The sequence below is a fragment of the Sprattus sprattus genome (assembly GCF_963457725.1).
Source record: "Sprattus sprattus genome assembly, chromosome: 11".
Classification (NCBI taxonomy): Eukaryota; Metazoa; Chordata; class Actinopteri; order Clupeiformes; family Clupeidae; genus Sprattus; species Sprattus sprattus.
In genome coordinates, this window is record NC_137909.1 from 14,612,990 (window position 1) to 14,636,155 (window position 23,166).

General features: G+C 42.2%; 3 protein-coding genes across 3 annotated transcripts in view; 1 reads left to right on the forward strand and 2 right to left on the reverse strand.

Annotated features, from left to right (window-relative positions):
- The window catches only part of camk2b2 (calcium/calmodulin-dependent protein kinase (CaM kinase) II beta 2), a 61,407-nt gene extending 44,748 nt beyond the window's left edge, over positions 1–16,659 (reverse strand). Inside the window, exons 1-4 of the mRNA XM_080847671.1 lie at positions 16,409–16,659; positions 11,921–12,015; positions 2,184–2,243; positions 1,322–1,376 (exon numbers count right to left, since the gene is read on the reverse strand). Of these exons, the coding sequence (XP_080703797.1) occupies positions 1,322–1,376; positions 2,184–2,243; positions 11,921–12,015; positions 16,409–16,470 (272 nt within the window). The 5' untranslated portion in view covers positions 16,471–16,659. The remainder of the gene's footprint in view (positions 1–1,321; positions 1,377–2,183; positions 2,244–11,920; positions 12,016–16,408) is intronic.
- A 545-nt stretch (positions 16,660–17,204) lies between these two features.
- Positions 17,205–20,812, reverse strand: nudcd3 (NudC domain containing 3). The gene is made up of 6 exons (XM_080848100.1): positions 20,458–20,812; positions 19,596–19,936; positions 19,264–19,396; positions 18,751–18,894; positions 18,318–18,506; positions 17,205–17,943 (listed from the first exon to the last, which is right to left on the reverse strand). The coding sequence occupies exons 1-6, from the start codon at positions 20,653–20,655 to the stop codon at positions 17,833–17,835; spliced, it is 1,116 nt and encodes a 371-aa protein (XP_080704226.1). The 5' UTR covers positions 20,656–20,812; the 3' UTR covers positions 17,205–17,832.
- Positions 20,813–21,063: 251 nt separating this feature from the next.
- Positions 21,064–23,003, forward strand: mrps24 (mitochondrial ribosomal protein S24). Its single transcript, XM_080848114.1, has 4 exons — positions 21,064–21,107; positions 21,377–21,457; positions 21,800–21,911; positions 22,285–23,003. The coding sequence occupies exons 1-4, from the start codon at positions 21,069–21,071 to the stop codon at positions 22,566–22,568; spliced, it is 516 nt and encodes a 171-aa protein (XP_080704240.1). The 5' UTR covers positions 21,064–21,068; the 3' UTR covers positions 22,569–23,003.
- Positions 23,004–23,166: the final 163 nt, after the last annotated feature.

Below are 23,166 nucleotides of genomic sequence, written 5' to 3' on the forward strand. Positions count from 1 at the left end.
CTATATTGTAATATTAGACAGTTTATGTATTAATGCCACCCAATAGCATATTCTTTATAATCGTGTAAAATCTTTTAAACATCTCGCTGTAGGTGATGGCGGGTATCCCCAACAGCCATGGATAATGACACCTATACCCAACCCGGCATCGGCGGCAGAAAAACAATATAACCGCGCGCACATTGAATCAAGGGCAGTGATTGAGTGAACGTTTGGTGTCCAAAAAGCCGGATGCGGCAGTGTATACCTTCCTTGTAAAAGGTTAATGTTCGCTGTTACTTTGCGAAATATATCTATCTCCTCTTTGCTGAACCTTCGTTTCTCTTCCTCGAATCACCATGGTGGCAGTAACATGCAGGCGATTTCTCCCGTCTTTTAACGGTGCGCTTAATAACACTAAAGGGCGGAGTAAGGCGCTGATTGCCCAGCGCGGATCTGGTTTGATAAATACCACGGAAAATGTGGAAAAGCACTGTGCGGTAAATTGCGCCTTGTCAAAAGCGCAGATTAAGCTGCGGTCGCAATGTTAGTAAATCAGGCCCTCAGTGTGTGTTAAGGGGTGGAGGGGTTGGAAAATCCTCTACAAGAGAGACCCTGAGGCTTCAGGGGGTGAAGAGTGTGTGTGTGTGTGAGAGAGAGAGAGAGAGAGAGCAGGCTGGGGAATCCTCTGGAAGAAAACCCGGAGCTTCAGGGGGGAAAGCCCTGCTGCAGGATTCTCTCTGGAGCTGGGCAGCCCAGCTCTCTGTTGCCATGGAAACAGGCTTGGTAGCGGGGGAAAGTCGGGGATGATAAAGGAAACGGTGTGCCTGTGCTTGCGTGTGTGTAAGTGTGTCTGTGTGTGTGTGTGCACATCAGCAATATAGCAGGAAATGAGATTGTTGGTATATGGAGTGTGTGCGTGAGTGTTAGCGTGTAGAGAAAGAAAAGGGACATTGTGTGTGTGTGTGTGTGTGTGTGTGTGTGTGTGTGTGTGTGTGTGTGTGTGTGTGTGTGTGTGTGTGTGTGTGTGTGTGTGTGTGTGTGTGTGTGTGTGTGTGTGTTTAGCAATATGGCAGAGACATACAGAGATGTAGTTTGTGTATGTATATTTTAGTGTATGGCCTACATGTGTGTGTTTGTTAGCATGATAGTGTGTATGTGTGTATGTGTGTATGTGTGTATGTGTGTGTATGTCAGCATATGCAGAGCAGAGAGATGAACAAGTGGGCTGGAGTAGTAGTAATGATATCTTTTGAGAGCATGAAAATTATGAGATTTTGGCACCACATGGGGATGTGGAGGCGGAATAGTTTTGTGTTCTTATCCGCACACACACACTTACAGGTCAAACAGGAGGTAGTGAAAGCCTTCTTCCGAAATACTGTCATGAAGACGAACTGCAGAGAGAGAGAGAGGGAGGGAGAGGAAAAAGAGAGGGAGGGGGTGAGGGAGAGAGAGAGAGAGAGAGTGAGATGGAGGGGAGAGAGATACATTGGAAAAGGTAACAGCTTCCGTCCCTTGAAACACATACTACAGCCTAGTGCCCACCCCCACTGTCTGAGGCTGATGCCACACTGGGCATCTTTTTGGGCAAGACCAATGGGAAACATTACTGATAGATTCAAGGAGGAGGAAGTCAATGTGGCAATCTTAGGTGCAGGGTGATTCCAAAACACTTATGGGAGAGTACATATTTGTGCCTATGCTTTTTTCAGTAGTTTTTTATTAATTTTTCAACATTACTGAGAAACACATTTCAGAACATCCTTCACTGTTAGTCATTTCTTCTATAGCCTAGAGAAAATCACATAAGTTGCTTGACCTCTGCTTAAGTCTGTTGACTTTGGACAACAGCAGTGACCATAACATTGCTCTGCTTGTTAATAGCATAATACTACAGAGCTGTGAAATCTTCTCAGGCCTGCAGTGCAGGCAGTTTTAAACAAAAAATACAGAATTGAGACAAAAAAAATACATCTCCTCTGAAAAGAGCACAGAAAAAGGAAAACTTGAAGGACATACATACCACATTAAAAAACATAAGTGTGCACATCATCTGAAGTATTTTATACTGTATACACCTCATATGTTAAACTTGCAAAGATACACTACATATTTCACATATTTGACAGCAGGTCACCCCAAGTATTCTAATGCACACACACACTCACACACATCCCATACAGTTACTGGCAGCTACATACCAATATTGGGGTGCTTAAGCAGACGGCAAATTCGAGCTTCCCGTTCCAACTTCTGGTGATCTGTCCAGAAAAAAACAAACCAAAAAAAGTCTTCATAACATAACCAGAGACACAACTTACACAACTGGCATCAGCCTAGCTATCTAAATACCAGGTCTGTTCTCATCCAAGTCCCAAGACCTATGGCCATTTTGTACAAATGACTGGATTGTAGTACGTTCCCCTGCTTACTACCTCCCCCTCCCCCCATACCAATTCATAATCAAAAAAGTCTTTTGATTAGAAATGAGTTTATTTCTATTGCAATGTGCACTTGATTCTGCTGTTGTCCATACGAGTGTCAGTGTAAAACAAACTCATCTGCTGCTGCAACACACACTCTGACACCCACTTCAGCAGTCTGCTCTATTTGCTACAAAAAGGAATCAGACCTGCGAACGCTTTGATTGCCTAACCAGATCAGGGTTTTCCATGGCGCTGTGTGATCCAATATGACAAGAATCTGATGGAGCGCTGTGCAGGGAACAGAAGACAGCACGAGGGTGCATCAGACACTGAAGAGGAAGCTTGCATGGCCACCAGTCATAAAATAACTGTCCCCTACGTCTGTTTGGCAGAGTTCCACACAACACGCTGCTCAGTTCATTATAGAAACGGGGAAGAAATTTTCTACTTGGGCACCAACCAGTATGTTTCCAGTATATTACTAGTATATTACCAGTATATTACCATTGTACTAACTCTACTCTACTGACTGTTGGATCGAGCAGATACCTCCACAACACTAAGCATGTGAATGAAAAGATCAAACTAGGGGAGCAACAGTGGTTCAGGATGTAGAGAAATTATTCAGCAATCGAAAGGTAGTTCGATCCCAACACCTCCTGACCAAGTGTCGAAGTGTCCTTGAGCACGACACTAAACCCCCAACTGCTGCCGATGTGCAGGCTGGCTCCCTATGTGTTAGCCTCTGTGTGTGAATGAGTAGAAGGGTACTCTTTGTCTACTACCTAAAGCTGGATAGATAGATGGATACTTTATTAATCCTGAGGGAAATTTAGGTCATCCAGTAACTTAAACATATATACACTTATACACCTCGCCGACATACAAACATAAATCACATATACATAGGGAGAAAATAAACACAAGAAAAGATCATTTCCATGAAATTTGCCTCACCACAGTTATACAAACTTGGGCTGCCTGTGTGTGTTACTGGTCCTCTCATGCTGGGCCAAGGTCACTCACTGACTCCCCACACAGATTAACAATGCATGCAGTGTCATCCCAGTTAAGGGCCGAAACAGGATCCACACTGTATCACATTGCAGTGAAGGATCATATCAATACATCAGGCTCACAGAGCGCGGAGGACCACAGTAAAACACTTAACTAAGACACACACCACACGACAGCACAGCAAAGAGAGCATAGTTACTCAGAGACCAGCACAGTAACAGAGGAGCACACAGTGAAACACTAGCCTAAACACACCGTAGCACAGTATTCAGAACCCAGTGGGAAGGACAGCCATAGTTATATCTTACTCACTCACAAGTGCCAAAGCACTGCATTAGTGTATAGTGCAGCCTGGTACTGGCCGGCAAAGAGAAAACCAACCAGAACAGCCCAGTACGTACAACAGTCTTGAACACAATGTAGTCTTGGCTCAAAAACAAAAGGCACCATTGCTTAGTACAGAACACAGCTGAGTCCCATACACAACACAAAGATTACCCAGGATGACCTGGGAGAGAAAACTGCCCAAATCTTAGTCCTACAAGTAGTACAGCATAGCTAATAGCACAGTCTAACTGGCAAATCAGATCAAGCTATCACATACCGTTGCTCAAATCAATCCCCATCTATCAATCCTGCATATGACATCAAAGAACAGTAAAGTTTATACCAGGGTTGTGTAGTAAGGGATTACATGTAATCGAAATTACATGATCACAGAAAAATCTAAAAATATAAATTTGGGGGGAATGTTCATGATAACCAATGCTATTAATGGTTATCTGATTTGGGTCATACTAAATACTGAATATGTTCTACTGTAACAGAGTAAGTGTTTTTATGATCTATGGTTAATGAAGTTTGTATCCTTTTATATTTACATTGAAAATGGAAGATTAACATTTTGAGTAAGAGCTCCGCTTGCATTACAAAAGCAAAGTCCTCCATGTGGCCCTACATAAAAGAAACAACATCCTACATGTTGTAGATTAGAATACACACAGTACAGCTGTAGTTTGTGCCAGTAATTCTTTTGTGAGGGTAATTTGATTTGACCGACTATATATGCTGAATATGCTAAATGCATTTTATTTGCATTGAAAATGTTTTGAGATGTTGACAGAGAAAACATATTTGTGGAACTCAAAATTGTCTATTTTTTGGTATAAAATGCAATATTTTCAATGTTTGCTCTTGAAGTAATCAATACATTATCCAAATGTATTCAGATTACATTAAATTTTTTTTGTATTGCAATGGATTACGTTACTGACTACAAGAATTGCTAAATTGTATTAAGTAACTGACTACATTTCAAAGTAATCTGACCCAACCCTGAGCATATTACAGTACAGTACAGTACAGTACAGTATGGTATAGCATAGCCTAAATTTAATGATAAAACAATTGGGTTCTATCGCGTTATTTAGCTGTTTCTGATTGGACGAGAGACGTTCCATGAGTTGGATTATCCGTCAACATACCAACTGGGACTTTTCACAGCTAATAATAAATCACTCCGGGATGAAATATTCTATAGCGCGTTGATGATAACCGTTAATTCAAAGTTCTTCAAATTCCAAACCAAGACATTGACAATGGAACTATTTTTTGTTGCAGAGAAACAATGGCAAAATAAACCATTTTGAATCAATAACTTCATGTTGAAATGTTAATTTGTTGACGGTAGAATTGTTTTCTAAAAGCAATATAGCACTCGTGGGAGTGGGGTAGGTAAGAGATAATCCCACGGGTTTGTTGCCTATGGCACTCGGCCTCCGGCCGCCCGTGGGATTATCCCTCACCTACCCCACTCCCACTCGTACTATATTGCTTAAATAACCTACTTGAGCTTCAGAGTTAGAATCCGATATCTATGTATTCTGCAGTTACAAAAGTTCCGGAATAATGACTCAGTGCACATCCTAGAACACCAACGCCATGTCGGGACAGAAACAGAGCTTGGCGGACCGGGTGAGTGTAGTAGACGGGGTGGGCATCTCCCAGGGGTCACAGCAGGACACGTCTGCAACTTGAAAAGGGAAAGTGACCATTCATAATGCATGAATCACGCACTGAGAGGGAAAGAAAGACTCGCTCAACCCCCACACACACACACTCACACCCCCACCCCAGCCTAGAGTTGGCAGGATCTCACTCCCCTGGTTCACATGCACTTGACTCCACAGCTCAGGGTACAGGTCAATACAGGTCACGACAAGTCTTCCACAGTGCATAAACATGCACAGGCATAGGGTATATTAACATGAGATGAAACACTCATATACACTCTACTGTGCATGAATCACACAGAGATATAAAACACACACACACACATTAAATACTTACAGACAAATGATTCAAGCACTGATTCAAAGGATGCACACACACACTTCTGACTCCCAAATCAGACAGCCAGTCCTTAGATGGCTGCACAGCCTTGGGACGTTTGCCAGCCCAAGCGGTGACCTCACTAGGTGCCAAAACAAAACACACACACACACACACAGCCCAAAAACACACCAGAGGGAGAGGCGGTCAAGGAGAAAGGGCAGCTCAGGTGAAAGGAGGGAGAGATTTTTTATTTTACTTCTTTTGTGCAAAGTGTCCTTCTTAATCGTCTCTGTCTGTCTCCTTCGGTTTGTCTGTCTGTGAGATCACCAGTGTGTGTGACTACAATCATTCCAACAGTACTGTAAATCAGGGGGTCAACCAGCATGTGGTGAAAGGAATCTGGGAGCTGATAGGTGCGTATGCCTGTATTGCTCAGCAGTCTAGGGATCGTGGATATGTGTGTGTGTGTGTGCTGCCAATATGTTCATCATGACCATTCATAAACAATATTTATATGGAGCGTGTCGCAAAAGTGTTTTTTGGAAATTTTTCCAAAAAATATATACCTTACTCTACTATAGATCAGTCACCAAACTGTAAAACAATCTATAAATATGATTTTGTCTGCCAAATAAATGTGTATGAGTAAGAGTTTTCTCAAGAAAGTGGATATTTTTTTCAAGCAAAAGTTTCTCTTTTAATCGTTTTTATCATTTCATGGTTGGTGTAGCCATTTACCTCCTCAAGAGCTACTCATAAATATTCACAGAAAAAGAAGATTTTAGCCAACTGCAGAGCTTTTTAGGGGTATAAACACTATACAAATTATACATACCTAAATCCTTCCGTGGGATTGGACAATTTATATCACGTAAAAACGAGCTCCTTGATTGGCCGAGGAGTACGTTCACATTTCAGGACATCAAACAGGTAATAAGTAGTATTCAATGAGAGGCATATAGCGCACGATGCGAGTCGCCTCACCTGGTGAATGAGACGCGCATTCCATGCGATCTGAGGCGTAGCGCACGAAGCGAGTCACATTGCATGCGCACATTGCCTAATAAACGTGGTTGAGACGGCGCACATAGCCAGGGGCGGACTGGGGGGAAAGAGCATAGACATCATATAGGTATGTCTATGGGAAAAAGTGGCCCAGTTACTGTCAGACCGGCCCACTGAATACACGGCGCGCGGCCCGCTACCACATAACATAGTATAGCATAACATGACATACACTCAATACAAGTACTCTGTACATAATCTACACATGGTACACACGTTTTTTTCATGGAAATAAATGACAATGCCTGACCATGTAGCTATTTGTTTTGTCTCTTTAAAGAAATAAATGACATTGCTTGACCGTGTAGCTATTTGTTTTGTCTGTGAGAATTAGTAAGAGCTTTAATAAGACTCTCAACCAGTTTATTTGATGTGCCTCAGCCACCCGCTACACGTTGACAGGTCGTATACAACTTTAGCTTATACTGGTAGCAAACATCACGCATATGGAGCAGAGCTAATCACTTTGGACTAAAAGCAGTTAAGACAAGGCAGCTATATCTTTAACAACAGGCTTCTCTGAACAGCATGTAGAGGATGACTGCTATTCTTTTCATATTTCAGACATTCAGTGGAATAACCGTTCTTGAATAGGTACCATAGGACTACAACAGATAAAATGAGTCTTTAACTTTTTTATTTCTATAAACTGTCCAAATATAAACCATTGGAAGTCATTTATTTTTATTTGGTTGTCATTTATCTTTGTGCAAAGTTTCATGACTATTGAATGACAGGAAGTCTCAGTTGCTATGGTTAAATTTCCATTTCAATTTCAATTTCAAAAAGTGTACAGTTGATTTCTCTCCAAACTTGATTTCTTGTTAAGATGATGATACCTTACACTTTTTCGCTAATTTATCTGGATTGGGTGCACAAAAGTATTATTATTATTATTATTTTAAAGATAATTAACTGTGAATGTATAATATCCAATACAATTATTCAAAATATCAAACTGTCCAACAGTACTCATTTTGTGATGACATGCCCCACATAATACAAATGGCTCAGCTGTGTGATACCAAGTAATCACAACACATGGTGAAACTGTATCCACTATTTAATCATATGTGCACCATTCCTGTTCATGACTCAAAATTATAATGAACACCCCAGTAACACATAGACAGAAATAAACACATACGTACATGCTCAAAAAATACTAAGGTACACACACAGACACCTGACCTTTCCTTAGTCAGCTGAACCCTGACCTTTCAGCGTCCGTGGTAACCAGAAACACAAATAGCACCGCATTTGTAACAGAATCAGTGGTGTAGAGACTAGAAGCTCAGCCACCTTAAGGACAAATGTATTAATATGTCTGTCAGGACAAAAAAAAAACTTTACACCTGATTACTGAAGACAAGGGTGACCTCCAAACGGCAACACATAAGGAGTGATTGTTGTGGAGAAAAGAACATTTTTAACATATTATTACTTGTGCATCTTGCAAAAATAATCAGAGCAATTGGACAGAATTGGAGAATTCACCAGTCCATTTGGATGGAGGGCAAATATAAGATTTATACATCCACCCCCCTGCAAAGGTGTTGTGATGAGTGATTGATAATAAAATAGTTAATACATCGACCTAATGCCATTAACTCATATTGCAGTCTTGTGTCAGATTCTAATAAAAAAGCCCTGGCCCTAACTGACGAGAGAGAGAAAGAAAAAGCTGAATGCTAACACCCCTTAACTTCTTCTCGACACTGATTTCTTTCAACGCAAATGGGCTTCGTGTTGCCCTAACAGAAGAACGCGAGGGAAGCGATGCTGCCAAGCACAGTTAGGCTTTAGTTAAGCTCGTTGTGGACGCACACACAGACTGCTTTCTAAGGGGGCATTCTAGTGTTCTAGTCTAAGGGGGCATTCTAGTGTTGTTTTTATTTTTTGACAGATATAAGCGTTTATGACAAGACATGTAAGAGAGAAATGGGTCATCATTGATTGCTGGTTTGGAACATTAAGTCACTTTAAGCTTTTTTACATTTAGAATGTCCCCTTACTAGATACCCCTGAAGTAGCCGTGCGGAAAAGTCAACATCGTCAAAAAAATTGGAGGGTACACAGACATCCGTACAGAGCCACACGTCCACCCTCTGATGACGAAATTGACATCACTCGGACGCATACGTACAAAGTATAACCCTGACCTTATGCGCAACAGGATTGTGTGTTTTAATATTAACACCTTCACCTTACACAGCACAAAGCTGTCATGTCTCTTTGCCCTGGAATTATACCTATACCTTATACATGTAGCTGCTGGGTAACCGGGCCGGACCTTGGCTAGACGTAAGACAGTGTGTGTGGGTCTGTGCTGTGTGTGTGTGCGTGTACTGTGTGTATGTGTGCGTGTACTGTGTCTAATGTAGATGAGTCTGGGTTTGCATGCCCCTGCATCCTTGCTCAAGTCTCATCTCCCCAGACACTTCAACATCCCCCCCCCCCCCCGCTCCACACACACACACACACACTAAAACAAGTACAGTCACCACTCACCACAAACACACATACATTTATATGTACAGTCATCCCGAACTCCCCCACATACACACACACACAGTCAAACACACACAAATAGACAGTTAAACACACACACAAACACGAACACACACACACACACACCCACACACACACACACACACACAAACACGAACACCACAGCCCACCCCTCAAACTTGTTCCAGTTTCCATTCGCAACCACAATAATAACGTTAACTCTTTCATGTGTGTATTTGTGTGTGTGTGTGACTGTGTGTGTGTGTGTAGGGGGGGCGGGTGTGTATCTGTGAGAGTGTGTGTGTATCTGTGAGTGTGCATGTGTGTGTGAGTGTGTATCTGTGAGTGTGTGTGTGTATCTGTGAGTATGTATGTGTGTGTGTGTGTGTGTGGGGGGGGGGGGGTGTAAGTGTATGTGTGTGTGTGTGTGTGTGTATCTGTGTATCTGTGTGTGTGTGTGTGTGTGTGTATGTGTGTGTGTGTGTGTGTGTGTGTGTGTGTGAGTGTATCTGTGTGTGTTTGGGTGTGTGTTATCTGTGTGTGTGTGTGTGTCTGTGTGAGTGTGTGTATGTTAGTAACCTTACTGTGGCCCTGTCTCTCTCTGAGCCAGCGGAGTTCTGTGCTTGAGGCGTGTGAAGCTCACAGACAACCTGTCTGCTGCTGCCAAATGTGTGATCACAAGACTCATTCTGCCCCCACACCTTCTCCTTACACTGCTGCAGAAACACACACTAAATAACACACACATGTATGTTTATGTGTGTGTGTTTATGTACTGTATGTGTGTGTGTATATATATATATATACACACAGTATATATATATATTTGTGTGTGTGGTGTGTGTGTGTGTGTGTGTGTGTGTGTGTGTGCCTGAGAAAGTGAGAGAGAGATACTGGGGAAAAGGGTAATCAGTTGAGTAAATCCTCCTTGTGCTACACCAACCCACATCCATGCTTAAGATATTTAAGGTATCAGCCGAGAGCAGAGAGCTGACTGTCAGTCTCATTCCACTCCCCTGCAAATCCTTACCTGCCATGTACTCACTATACACTCCATCATACTTTAAAGTCTAGTCTATTGAAGTGTGTACAAACTTGCCCTGTATGCTATTTAGGCCAGCATAATGTACAGCATACTCACTGACAAGCATGTTAGCTTGTTCAATACACTATAAAGTCCAGAACACATTTGGCCAATCAAACTGTGGCTCAAACAGGCATTTCAGGAAAGCCTGTGTTCTGTGATGCAATCTTGGTCTAGGGTGAGTGGTTATGCTTCGGGCGGAAAAGTGGCACCTTAACATATGCGCTCTGAATGGCCAATGACTCACCTACATTTTGGTCTTGTTTTCTCAGTGGCAGGCACTGCCTCCCCAGCCGCCAACCACCCGTACCAATTGCCTACCAGCTAAGATTTTACCAACGTGCAGTGCGGCAGTGATTCAGCCGTGCATGTATGAGCCAAGTAAGCCCTACAGAGCAGAACATGTTTGTGTGATGGCTGCTCAAGAGTGCTCTTGCTTTTAATTGATGCCATATGATTGAAATCTGCATTCTGGAACAGTCTAAACAGACTGACTGCCGTCCAGCATCCATCACAGTGTCCATGCCAGTGAACCGACTGGATCTTGACAGAGGAAACGGCTGTGTGTCTGAGTTCTGATTGACATTAAAAGCAGCTATACTTGTAAAAACAAAAATAAGTGCCATGCCAAGGATGAAAAGAAAAGGTTAAAGACTAATTTCCCTGTGTGTGTGTGTATGTGTGTGTTTGTGTGTGTGTATGTAAGTGTAGATGTGTGTCTGTGTGTCTGTGTGTGTATGTGTGTACAGATCTGGAACATGTATGTTTGTGGCATGTTCCTTCCATTTCTTGATGATGGATTGAACAGAATTTCAGGGGATGTTAAGTGCCTTGGACATTTTTTTGTATCCTTCCCCTGACCTATACTTTTCAACAACCCTTTCTCTGAGTTTCTTAGAGTGATCTTTGGTCTTCATGGTGTAACAGTAGCCAGGAATACTGATTACTGAAAACTGACCAGTGAATGGACCTTCCAGACACAGGTGTTGTTATACTACAATCACTTGAGACACATTCACTGCACACTGATCCCCATTTCACTAATTGTAAGACTTCTAGCAGCAATTGGCTGGACCTCTGTTGAATGAGGTCAGTCTATTTAAAAGGGGGTGAATACTTATGCAATCACTTATTTTCATTACATATTTGTATTTAATTTACATAACTGTGTAGAAATCTGTTTTCACTTTTACATTAAAGAGGGCTATTTTGTGAATTTCTGTGTCCAAAAAGCCACTGTATGTATGTGACAACATGGGTTAGCTGATGGTTAGCTGATGGTTAGCTGATGACAGTGTGTGTGTACGTATGTGTGAGTAATGTGTAGGAATATGCATGTATGTGTGTGTGTGTGTGTGTGTGTGTGTGTGTGTGTGTATGTCTTTGTGTGTGTGTGTGTGTGTGTGTGTGTGTGTGTGTGTGTGTGTGAGTGTGTATGTCTTTGTGTGTGCGTGTCCACATGAGTGTGCATGTGAGTGTGTGTGTGTGTGTCCCGACTTACCTCTGGCAGAGAGCTTTTTGGTGTTAATGATTTTGGCCGCATACTCTTGGCCTGTGCACAGCTTGACACATCGGCGCACCACAGAAAACGCTCCCCTGCAACACAAAGGGGAACATAAAAAAAGGGTGAGCCTTCATACAGTGACACTTCAGTGACCCAACAGTTAACAAAAGGACCTTCTGCTGGTGACACGCAGCTGGTGCATCGCACTGCAACTGATGTCCTTTATCGCAGTGCCAGTGAGTGAGATGGACAGATTTGAAGTGAGAGAGTTGTGCTGTGGTTGAGTAAAGTTTCAGTATGAATACCGGCTGTTTGAGACCAAGCAGACTCACCTAACTCATCTTAAGAATCATAATGGCTGTTCACTAACATATTGTTCTATATGTGTGCATTAACAAATCTGTATATTTGCATATAACAGTATGCTTCTTTTATTCTTTTATTTTCAATCACACACTTCTTTATTACAGTCATATTGTAAAATATCATTCCATTGTTTGAGCTAAAACATGAACAATGAATTCCTTGTAAACTCTGCAAATGATCTGCAAATATATTAGTCTGATTGTGATGTTCTTGTTCTTGTAGACATATTTTCAAAATGACTCCCCAGTGACAAGCAATTAAGATGAAGCAGAGAGCTGCAGATGACAATGCCTCTCTAACAGGCTGATACAGTACAACCAATACAAGCATGAACATCAGCAGCCAAGCAGCACATTCCCATATTTTTACAGACAGAAAACAGCAAGAGAAAAAAAAGATGTCATCTTTCAAAGATCTATCATTTTGGACACATTTCCTGCTGATATTTCCAGAGCGGCTTGCATAACTAACTCTGTGGAGACAGTGATAATGCCTGATGTCATCTTTTGTGGGCTAATTTTAGCGTACCTTGGTGCAGTTACACAATGCACACAACGGACAGAGCCCTTTTTAAGATGAAGCTCTGCTGAAGCCAGCATCTCTGTAGCAAATGGGAAGTCAGCCAGATAGATAAAGAAAGAAAGAAAGAAACAGACAGAGACAGATAGATAGACAGATGGATAGATAGATAGAGACATAGATAGATAGGTAGAGAGAGAGAGAGAGAGAGAGAGAGAGAGAGAGAGAGAGAGAGAGACAGAGAGATTCTGGGGTAAGGAGGTAGGTTAACTGGGCAACAGCTCTGGGCTGAGCCCGGGCCGAGTCTAGTCCACTGCTTTGCGCTTGACCTGCTGTACACACACACACACTGTGACAGGAAGAGTGCCCACACGTCCCTCTCTGGCCTCCAGGTGAAAAAAGACCAGCGCGCCTGTGCCTGACTAATCGTGGCAGGGAATCCGCAGACGTTTGACGAGTGCTGGTCCCGACAGAAGGCACAGACCCTTCTCCTGACGGGGCCGTCACTCGTGAGCCGGATGCAGTTGCATTAATCTGAGTTTGCTGTGAAACCCACTAGACTGCATGATCAGCCAAATTTGGAGAAGAAGCTAAATTTGATTTGTCCCTATCCTCAGTTAGGCCTACAAACAAAAAAAAATTGATTTCTATTCTAGAGTTCAGAGCTAAGTACTATATATTAAAACTAAATTACTAAGTACTAAGTATAAGAACTAAATCCTCTGCCCTCTCATCCTCAGAGCTACTCCTGCGTTGAGCATTAAGCAGTTTCAACAATGCAAATCCCCCCCCCCCCCCATGTGTCAGGAGGACACCATAAACATAAACACACTCACAGACACAGACAGCAGGGAGGGTGTGGCCTGGAGAGCTGCAGGGAGCCGAGCAGAGGCACTTGCTGGCCATGCAGCAGGAGACCATGGACCAGAAGTGTGAGTGTGTGTGTGTGTGTGGGGGGGGGGGGGGGTCAGTGTGTTAGCAGGGAGAGCAGTGTGTGAGCGGGGTGAGTAGTGTGTGAGTTAAGTGAGTAGTATGTGTGTGTGACAGTGGTTGTCATCAGAGTATGGGCAGGGTGAGGTGTGTGAAATGATATATGAGTGTATTAGCTTGAACAGTGTGTGTGGGGGATCTCATCGGTATGTGAGTGACTTGTGAGGTATCTGAGGAGACGCCAAACTGCATTGAGTTGATTTACTGAGCTCCTACATCAGTCAAGAGCTGGAGATGGAGGAGCACAAAGTTAGACACACAGCTCTCTCTCTCTCTCTCATACACACACATCTGCCCTCTCTCTTTCACACACACCCATAACCACCCACACCTGCTATCTCTCTCTTTAACACACCCGCACTCAAACACTCCCCTTATCTGTCTCTTCAACACCCCACAGCTCCCTCCCTACGGCCACAACCTGGACGAGATGGATAACGCACAAAAGTGACCAATCAAATACGGCAATAGACAGGCCCTCCAGGAATTCGCGATTTTTTTGGTGATTTTTGCTATCAAAATGACAGATTGGTCAATCTACAGTCAAGTGGTGGTGAATTTGTGAAAGATTTTTGCAAAACCCTACGTAAACTCCACATATACTCGAAAATAAATTAATGAGAGACAGAAAAACAGACCTCAGACAGATAACCTAAGAGTATTTCCTCCAATATTTGTTTTTTTTTGTGTATCATTCATTTCGTGTAATGGAGACATAAGACCCCAATTTTAAGATGTGTCATCTGATTTCCAAAATTTCTGAGAACTTACTTACTTACTTCTACAACATACATGGTCATCTTATCCATACTAGAATGTTATTGAAAAGAAGTTGAAATAAATGTCATGCCTTTGTTTGAAACTGTGAACTTATCCAAAAACACAAGTTCTTGTAATATTCAGAACAGTAATCATGGGTAATCCTATACTGTTGCTAAAGAAAAAGAAATTTGTGGCCTTACTTTGCCGCTATTCTACTCTAAACAAATTCACTCTCCTGATGACCAGGAACAATCACGTTTTTTCCATCAGGCTACCAAAATATCACAACACCCTGTTATTGCAGAAATTATCCAAAGTGAAATAAAATTCCCCTCTTTATTTGCCTTTTCTGCTCTTTTGAAATGCTATTTGGAGGGGAAACTTTGACCACCAAATAAAAGAGTTGTTGATAATGATGGTTTGTCCACTAGGAAGTGCATGTGTTAACCAGAAAGTCAGTAGTCGGGTTGTCATCTGCAACAGCATCCCATGCAAAATAGTGCACCACTAAAGCTGAGACCAATACTGTTTTGTGCACATAACAGACAAACATGTATAAAATATATATATATATATATATATATAAAAGCACATGTCACAAGCCAATTCAAAAAGAATTGCTATGGCAAATACTGATTTGGAGAAAAAAGTCAAGACAACATACAGTGTTCAGACAATAGGCTCCTACTGGCTACGTGCCAATTTCAAAAACCCAGGCAAATCAACCTTTCAGAATGTAACGAAGTGAATTGAGTATTGCTCGTATTTTCCCCTCAGCTTGAATATCAGCTTCCAACTCAATTTTCTTTACTCTCATATTTGGCCGAGCTAAAATCCATGTTCATAGCCACATTCAGTACCTGTTAAGGCAGCACAATAACCAAAAGTGAAACCTTGTTTCAGAAGCTGAAATATATTTTGAATCACGGCTTTGTCTTAACATGTAAAGTGAGAACAAAAACTATTCCTGGGTCATAGCCTATCTGTATCTGATGTAGTCATATTTATTTGCTGTAACGTTAGGCCTATTAGTCTATTCCCAATCAATTTACGCAAGCGAGAAACATTTCTCTCAACACATCAACCCACGCTCGACTGGCGCGCATGTCAGTTACAGATCTGTCAACATTGAAACGGAATCACATAAACCTCAAAACTGCAGCCACCTCGTGGACACCGACTCCCTTCAAGACAAATATAAATGTGTGTAACATAATCACACGGAGTCTATTTGATAACGCCAGTGGTTGACAAGACGGGGGGGCCGTTCAATAATTTAGGAGAAAACCAGGCAAAGAAACGCAATACTAAGTGAGGGGAGGGGGGAAGAGAGCTAAATAATTTCCTCACGTCAGGCACTAGGCATGCTTCGGCACCACGGGCATTTTATAGATAGCAAACAGCCGCCCGCCTTTTGACAGCTCAAAATGTCACTGTCTCCGGCTGCTGTGCAACTCTTGCAGGGCCGGCGGAGACGGGGACATTTTGAGCTGTCAAAACGCGGGGCGGTTGTAGCGACCCTGCCGCTGCAGCTCAGTCGGAGGTGTGTAGGCTAAATGGTTGGGGAACAGAATGTAGGCAACTGTCGCCAACACCAACTACTCAGTAAGCTCGCCTCACTTACTTTTAGTGACTATCTTCGGTGACAACAACTGAAATAAAAGAGTGTTAGAAGGATTGTGAAAGTGCAGAAGTAGGCAACAATCTTCATTCCGCCACCTCTACCAACGCATTCATTTGCAAATATGCAAACCGAGAAAAGACGGGAGAAAAATACAAATTATTCCACATATTTCTTATAGTATTAACAAGCTATATAACTTAAACAATGTTGAAACAAATTCTTACTTTCCGAGTTCCTCGTATAGCTGAAATTCGTCAGTAAAACGTGTACAGGTTGTCGTTGCCATGTCTCCGTCTTTCAACGCGGCTCCTTGCTACACGAAATTCAACTCCACCTTATGATCCAAGCACTAAGTTAATTTCCTGTGAGCAGGTGAGCAGGCGCTGGTAGCTTTTGCGTAAAACTACAAAAAAGTAGATGTTTTCGAGTGAAGGAGAGGTTTGCTGACGCGCAGGCTCGGTTGCCTTTCCAACCCCTCTCCAAGTGTGCGGTTCAGTTGCAATACACTCGATATCCACTGCACTGCCGACTCCTCCGTCAGTTCTCCTGGTTCCTTGACAGAGGGCGCAGTGAAGCTTCTGATCTAAAGCATCGACTTGGCACCTGCAGCACGGTAGATCATACAGCTTGGTGACCGACACCATCGATTTATGGAATATTTAGTTTATTACTTAAGGTCCGTGCAACAAAAAAAAAAAAATACAATCTACAGTAGGCCACACAAACAGCATACCACTTTGTTTTTAAATTCTCAATCACCGGATCAATTTGTGTAATTATTAGGCATGTTACTAAAGTACACTGGATTAATGGAGTTTAGCAAAGATATTTTAAATCGTCATACTGATCACGTCACAAGAACAGTTTGAAGATGAAGGTACGACATTATCGGTTTGCAGCGTCCTCTCCTGGATAACTTCTGTACTGCTGGGTTGATAAAGTATTCAAACAATTCGAAATGATACAAAGCGATTACATATCCATATAATCTAGCATTTTAAGAACAAATAAAAAGGCAAGTTCACATTAAACAGACGCCTGTATTTATTGAAATCTGGCACACACAAATGAGCAACAAAAAAATGTCAACAGGAACCAAAAGTTAACTCTGGCCAGTCAAAATCTTGCAGTGTCAGGATCTGGTAATTATAAACACCTTAATAGTCCTGAGTTTGGCCTTAAAAACGAAATTACGTTGACTAACTAAAAGTCCCTCCACCTCGCCAGTTAAAAAAGTTGGTAGTGTAAAGAGGGAACGGAAAATACAATAAAAATAGGTGATGGGATCATCTGATGGGATCATCTGTCCACCACTTCAACAATGCAACCATAGCTTCCATGACATTTTCCTCTCAATGACGCAAAACTGACAAAATGAAAAAAGCAAACATTTCATTGTAACTGCTACTTGTCTAAAGAAAGACAGGTGCCATCATGCCCAAAATGAAGGGAAAAAAGGGAGGCATAAACAAGAGCCAAACAGGTTTCAAAACTGTCAATCAAGCCTCCCTTTTCTTTTATTGGCATTTAAATAAGAGCTGGATTTTCCACCGTGCCACGTTTCAGCTCTGCCCACAGCAAGGTGTGCACCAGATACTTGTGTGCGCCCTCTGACGTAGGTTTGTTTGATTGTTTGCTTGTATGAACTTCAGAACTGGACAGCGCTGGGAGGGATGTCAAACATCGACGGGTCAAACTGCTGACCCTTGAACGGGGAGCCCTCCGCATCCCAACCCTTCTTCAGCATGTCATGGACTTTCTGCAACACAGGAAAAAAAGACACAGCTCTCGTCTATTCATGAAGGCTTGCTGAGATGAACTGAAAAACATTTGTGAGAGCAATTTGCCAAATTGGCCATAAATGCTGATTTGGTAAGAACACAAAACCATCTAAAATACCGTGGGGAACTTATTTATTTCTGAAGAGATACTATCTATCAGCAGCCTGCAGATATTGCATTAATGCTTATTTACTTTTGGATGTAAGAATCAAGAACAAATCATCTTTGACCTATATCAACAACTACACCAAAAGCGCCCAAACCCTTAAACAAGTATGGTTCACACAGTCTTTCTTGTGTCATTATGCCTTACAAGCCTGCTCTTTGTTCGGGATTAGTGTGGTTGTCTCACCATCTCATGGCTCTGTGGCTTGCCCTGTAGTTTCTGGTGGTAGTCGAACGTCAGGCGATCCAGCACCGCATGCTCCTCCTCGTCAACAGTTGCCATGGAGCGCTCGCGGTTGATCTGGTTGATGTCGATCTCCTTTTCGCCCTTCAACACGGCATTCCACCACACCTCTCCGCATTTACTGAGCGAGATCTAGAGGAGAACACACAGGTAAAACAGATGCCACACACACACACACACACACACTCAACCAAACCTCTACACATTTTCTGAGTGAGACCTAGAAAAAAACACACAGGTGAACAGATGCCACACACACACACACACACACCAAACTTTCCTATACATTTTACAATGGAACTCTATAAGATGTTGATAAGATTGCATTTTTCCTGCATATTGGTTGTCATTTCAGAGTTCACAATTCACTTCCTACCAGAATGCACTGTCCAGGCTCTAGACTCCAGAGGGAGGTCTCCATGTTGATCTTGTGACAAAGCGCACCTTCAACCACAACCCTCTCTGAGGCCCCCTCTTTCAGAGCCACACGGAGTCTGTCTGACTGAAAGTTAACAGACACCTGTTGACAAAGTCAATAAAGTCAATTTTATTTCAAGTCATCAGGCAAGATCACAGAATCCTTCTTTTTAAAACATTATTCAGTACCAGGTCAAGATGTGTCGATAATAAAAAAAAAACTTGCAGATATTGCAATAATGCTTATGTATTGTCTTATTATATATATCATTTATTGGGTGTAGGAACAACCTAAAAGAGAATGTATTACCCATTTAACAACTACACGCAAAACTGACAAACCCTTGCATTACACCATGTTAACATGGTAAGTACCAAGACGTGAGTCAAATTCACACACATTCTAGACGGATACTTTGTTGTGCATAAAACCGATAGATTTGAAAAGGTAATGGAGAGAAAGCCAACTCACCTGTTTGCCCTTGAGGATATTCGGCTGAACATGAACCTTGATCTCTACATCAGTGTAGTCCTGGGACCAGGTGTAGTTCTCTGTCACTGCCCCGTTGTAACTGTCAGGGTTGCTCTGGAAATCTGAGTTTCCTCTAAAAACAAAACAATAAATGTAGAAAAATGTATGTCGGGATTGAAAAACATTTAATGTCAAGTCAATACAATTTAAAAGACTCTAACAGTGCAGAAGGGTGAAAGTATTCAGGGGTCTCCTTGAATTTGGGACACAGACCAGAAGCAGAACATCACACGAATCATGATGAAAACAACATTCTCAAACTGGATACTCACAGCTCTGCTGCAGTCGCTCCTGCACCAGAGGACCTCTCTGCCTGGTCACCCCCTGACGGCTGGGCAACACTGCTGCTCTGGGACTGTGAGGAGGCACCAGCTGCTTGAGCGGACGCTGGGGGCCGACCAGGAGACAGATTCACTTGAGCCGGAGCCGAGGAAGAGGAAGAAGCTGGGGATGGAGATGGAGCAGTCTCCTCTGTGCTACAGGATGCTGCTGCTGCCGCTCCTGCTTCCTCCTGCTCTGATGGCACCTCCAGCTCCTGAATCACTGCCGGTGCCCTGCGCTGCATCTCTCGTTCTCGGTCCGCAATTGCAAACTTCTCAAACGTTTTGAAGGTCTAATGAGAGAAGAAAGTGCCCAAATAAGTTTTCAAGTCAAATACCTTGTACCTTGGACTTTACCTGTTGTTGGATACATTTTAATTTGTTGGATTATTAATCACAGATTACATAGGCACCATCTGCAAACACAATTGTATTAATTGGACTATACTTCTGAAACAGAAAGAGTAGAAGTGCTAAAGAGGAGGCCAGCTGAAGATCTGGGGAAAACCTCCTGTCGTACACCCTGATGTGTGTGACATGACATGACACATTAGGTCACAGCCAGTATGACCTCGACTGGCAATCCCTCTGATGACTTTCTACAGAGTGGTGGTGTAGCTTTTCTGCTGTCTTTGAATACAGTCAGTTTTGTATAACCTATATCTGGGTAGGGTTATAACGGCTGGTATGATGTTTCCTGAGCAGGTGTGGATTCCTACAGACCCCTTTTAGCCGTCGCATCCTACACATCAGTAAAAAAAGTCACAAAAACCCACAAGATGTTAGAGTTCGCAAGTGTTATTTTGTTACTTACTCTGAGGATCATTTTCTCTGCTACACCAGGAGGAAAGCCCATACGGTCATTTGGATTTGAAAGTAGACGGTAGAAGTCCGTCTTTCGGTATAGAAATCCGAAGTAGACCTGTAGAAAATCCTGTATATTTCCAACGTGTTGTAAGATTCCAAGTAGCGCGTTGTCATACATTTCAGTCATTTCTATCGGCGATGACATTGTTAAAGTTCAATAGTATCAACACTAACGCATTGACTGAAATATAGTTAAGTTTGACGAACGTTAAAGTTTGTAAAAAACAATCTCCTCCAGCTGAGTTTACAACATATACCCGAGTGTTGACTCGTCTAGCAGTCTATTTTGTTCTAGAGCTTCTATAGCGTGTTACAATTGTATATTGTACGGAGTGGAGCTACAGCCATAAACACATTCGTTCCTTCAATTAAAAAGGAAACGAAAACTGGATTTACGGGTCCAGCATGTAAATATATATATATCTACTATGTAACCATTCAAAGAAAATGTATCATAATGATTCTCATCATTTCTTAACTTTTCATATAAGAAGAAATTACAAATATGAGAAACGTGTACAATGTGTACAAAACTCAGCCCACGTGACGTCTGTCAAAATGGCGGCGTCCTTGACAAGTCGGTGTGCGATGTTAGGGGTGAGAAACTGAGAATTTAGTATGTTTATTTAGCTGCAGTCAAAGATATTCTGTATATGATGTGCTGTTGAATTGTACTCTTGGCATTCTATTGCTATAGCGCTACTATATCAACCATGAATAGTTGTGTCTGAGCTTGCAAGTAGCATGATGCGCTAACGTTGGCTAGCAAGTTATATAGTCTGGGAGACAAACATTTGCCTGCAGTTTTTCAGTATAACCTATATGTTTAAAAAACTGTTCTCTAAAGTAAAACGTTGTTTCTACAGGCTACGATTCGAAGACTGTCCATTGGTGGCTGCCCTTCATTGGAAGTGCGAGGAATTCATTCAACTGCCATATGTTATAAGGTAGGTTAGCACAAATGTTGCCTTATATCTCAGTACATGCTCTGAGAGTGACGATGATTTGTGACCATCCTACGCAGACAATGTCTATTTATTCACATGGGCAGTGTTTCTAATCTGTGAAAACAATTGTATGCCTGTGGTTCATCGACCACATGGCTACCTGCCTTTTATTTTAATGGAAAGGTAACCAGCGACCAATAACTCAAATATCGGGCAGAATTACCACTATTAAGTCTATTTATCTTTGTTCACCGTGGAGCTTTTACCCACACAGCTCCTCCTGAATTCATTGTCATTCACCTTCTCAATCTCCCTTCCCTCTTTGTCTGGTTATTATCACAGAACAGGGCAGCCCGTATTCGTGTGGGGAAAGGTGACCGGCCCTTGAACTATGAGCAGGCACTCCATCCACACCAGATAGGTCATCGCAAGGGCTGGCTCTCTGCGCACACCAGTAAGTATTCCCTGTCTCCTGTGCCTATGTTCTTTGACGCAGCTAAAAACTTTCAGCACAACTTTGGCAGGCTTTCGTGAAGAATGTCAGTTGAATGCCCCTGGGCACAGGTATTAGTTAAATGGTCCAGTAAGCAAATCCTTGCATGGCAGTCCTTTCTGCGGTTCGGCCTAGTACAGGAGGGTGGCTGACAAATACTGATGGTAGAGGATCTCTGCTTTCTGATCTTTTTTAACATCGTAGCTTTCTGTTTCTCCTTACCTCTGTCTGCTGCTACATAATATTGCAGCACTGTTTGATATGTTTAGACAAGCATACATGTGGTGTATTTTAACTCGCTGACATCACTGCCCACTTGTCTTTCTCCCAACAGGCAATCTGCACGAAGAAGAAGGTGCTGCTGACAGGACCGTAGAAGATGTTTTTATTCGCCGCTTCATATTTGGCACGTTTCACGGTTGCCTGGCCAACGAGTTGGTTATTAAACGCCGTGGCAACATCATAGTGATATGCGCCCTGATGCTTCAGAAGGTGCAACCACAGAAGTTCTACTTCCTCATTGGCTACACAGAGACACTGCTCTCACACTTTTACAAGTGCCCTGTCAAGATGGAGATACAGACTTTGGAAAAGAAGGCAGTTTATAAATATGTCTAGATGTTCACTTGTGAGAAACCACCTCCTGTTGACTGACAGTAAAAAGTAAGGAGAGATTCACCTGGTGAAAATCTAGTTTGCACAACAATCCAAGAATACCTGTCAATAATCACCGGCTGAACGTGTTGAGTTGTCATGTCATTTATTTTTATTCTGAACCCAAGAAATATGTAAATAGTGTATTTCCACTCTCTCTTGAACACATTGTATTCATAAAGGACATGTGTTCAAACCCCTATTAAAACTGTTGAAACTGTTAACTTGATTTTGTTTCTGTTAGTGAAAGCGTAAAAGCATGAAGACACTGTTCCTGTCCAAACACTGTCCATGTACTTTTCTAAAACACACATCCATGTCTGTATGATATAAAAACATGTCCTCTGGATGGGTTGCCATTATTTGAGTTGTATTAAAATCTGATGGAATGCAACGTTGGCTTTGAGTTGCATGCTCTTCTTTTGAATACCCTCAAAAGTCCAAACACGTTTGTCATAGATGCAAGTTGGTAGAGAATGTAATTTTAATGGTAAGACTTAAAATGGTAGACGTTTTTTTTATCAATGATCGCTTTATTGATTTTCCCCCACAAGTCATATAA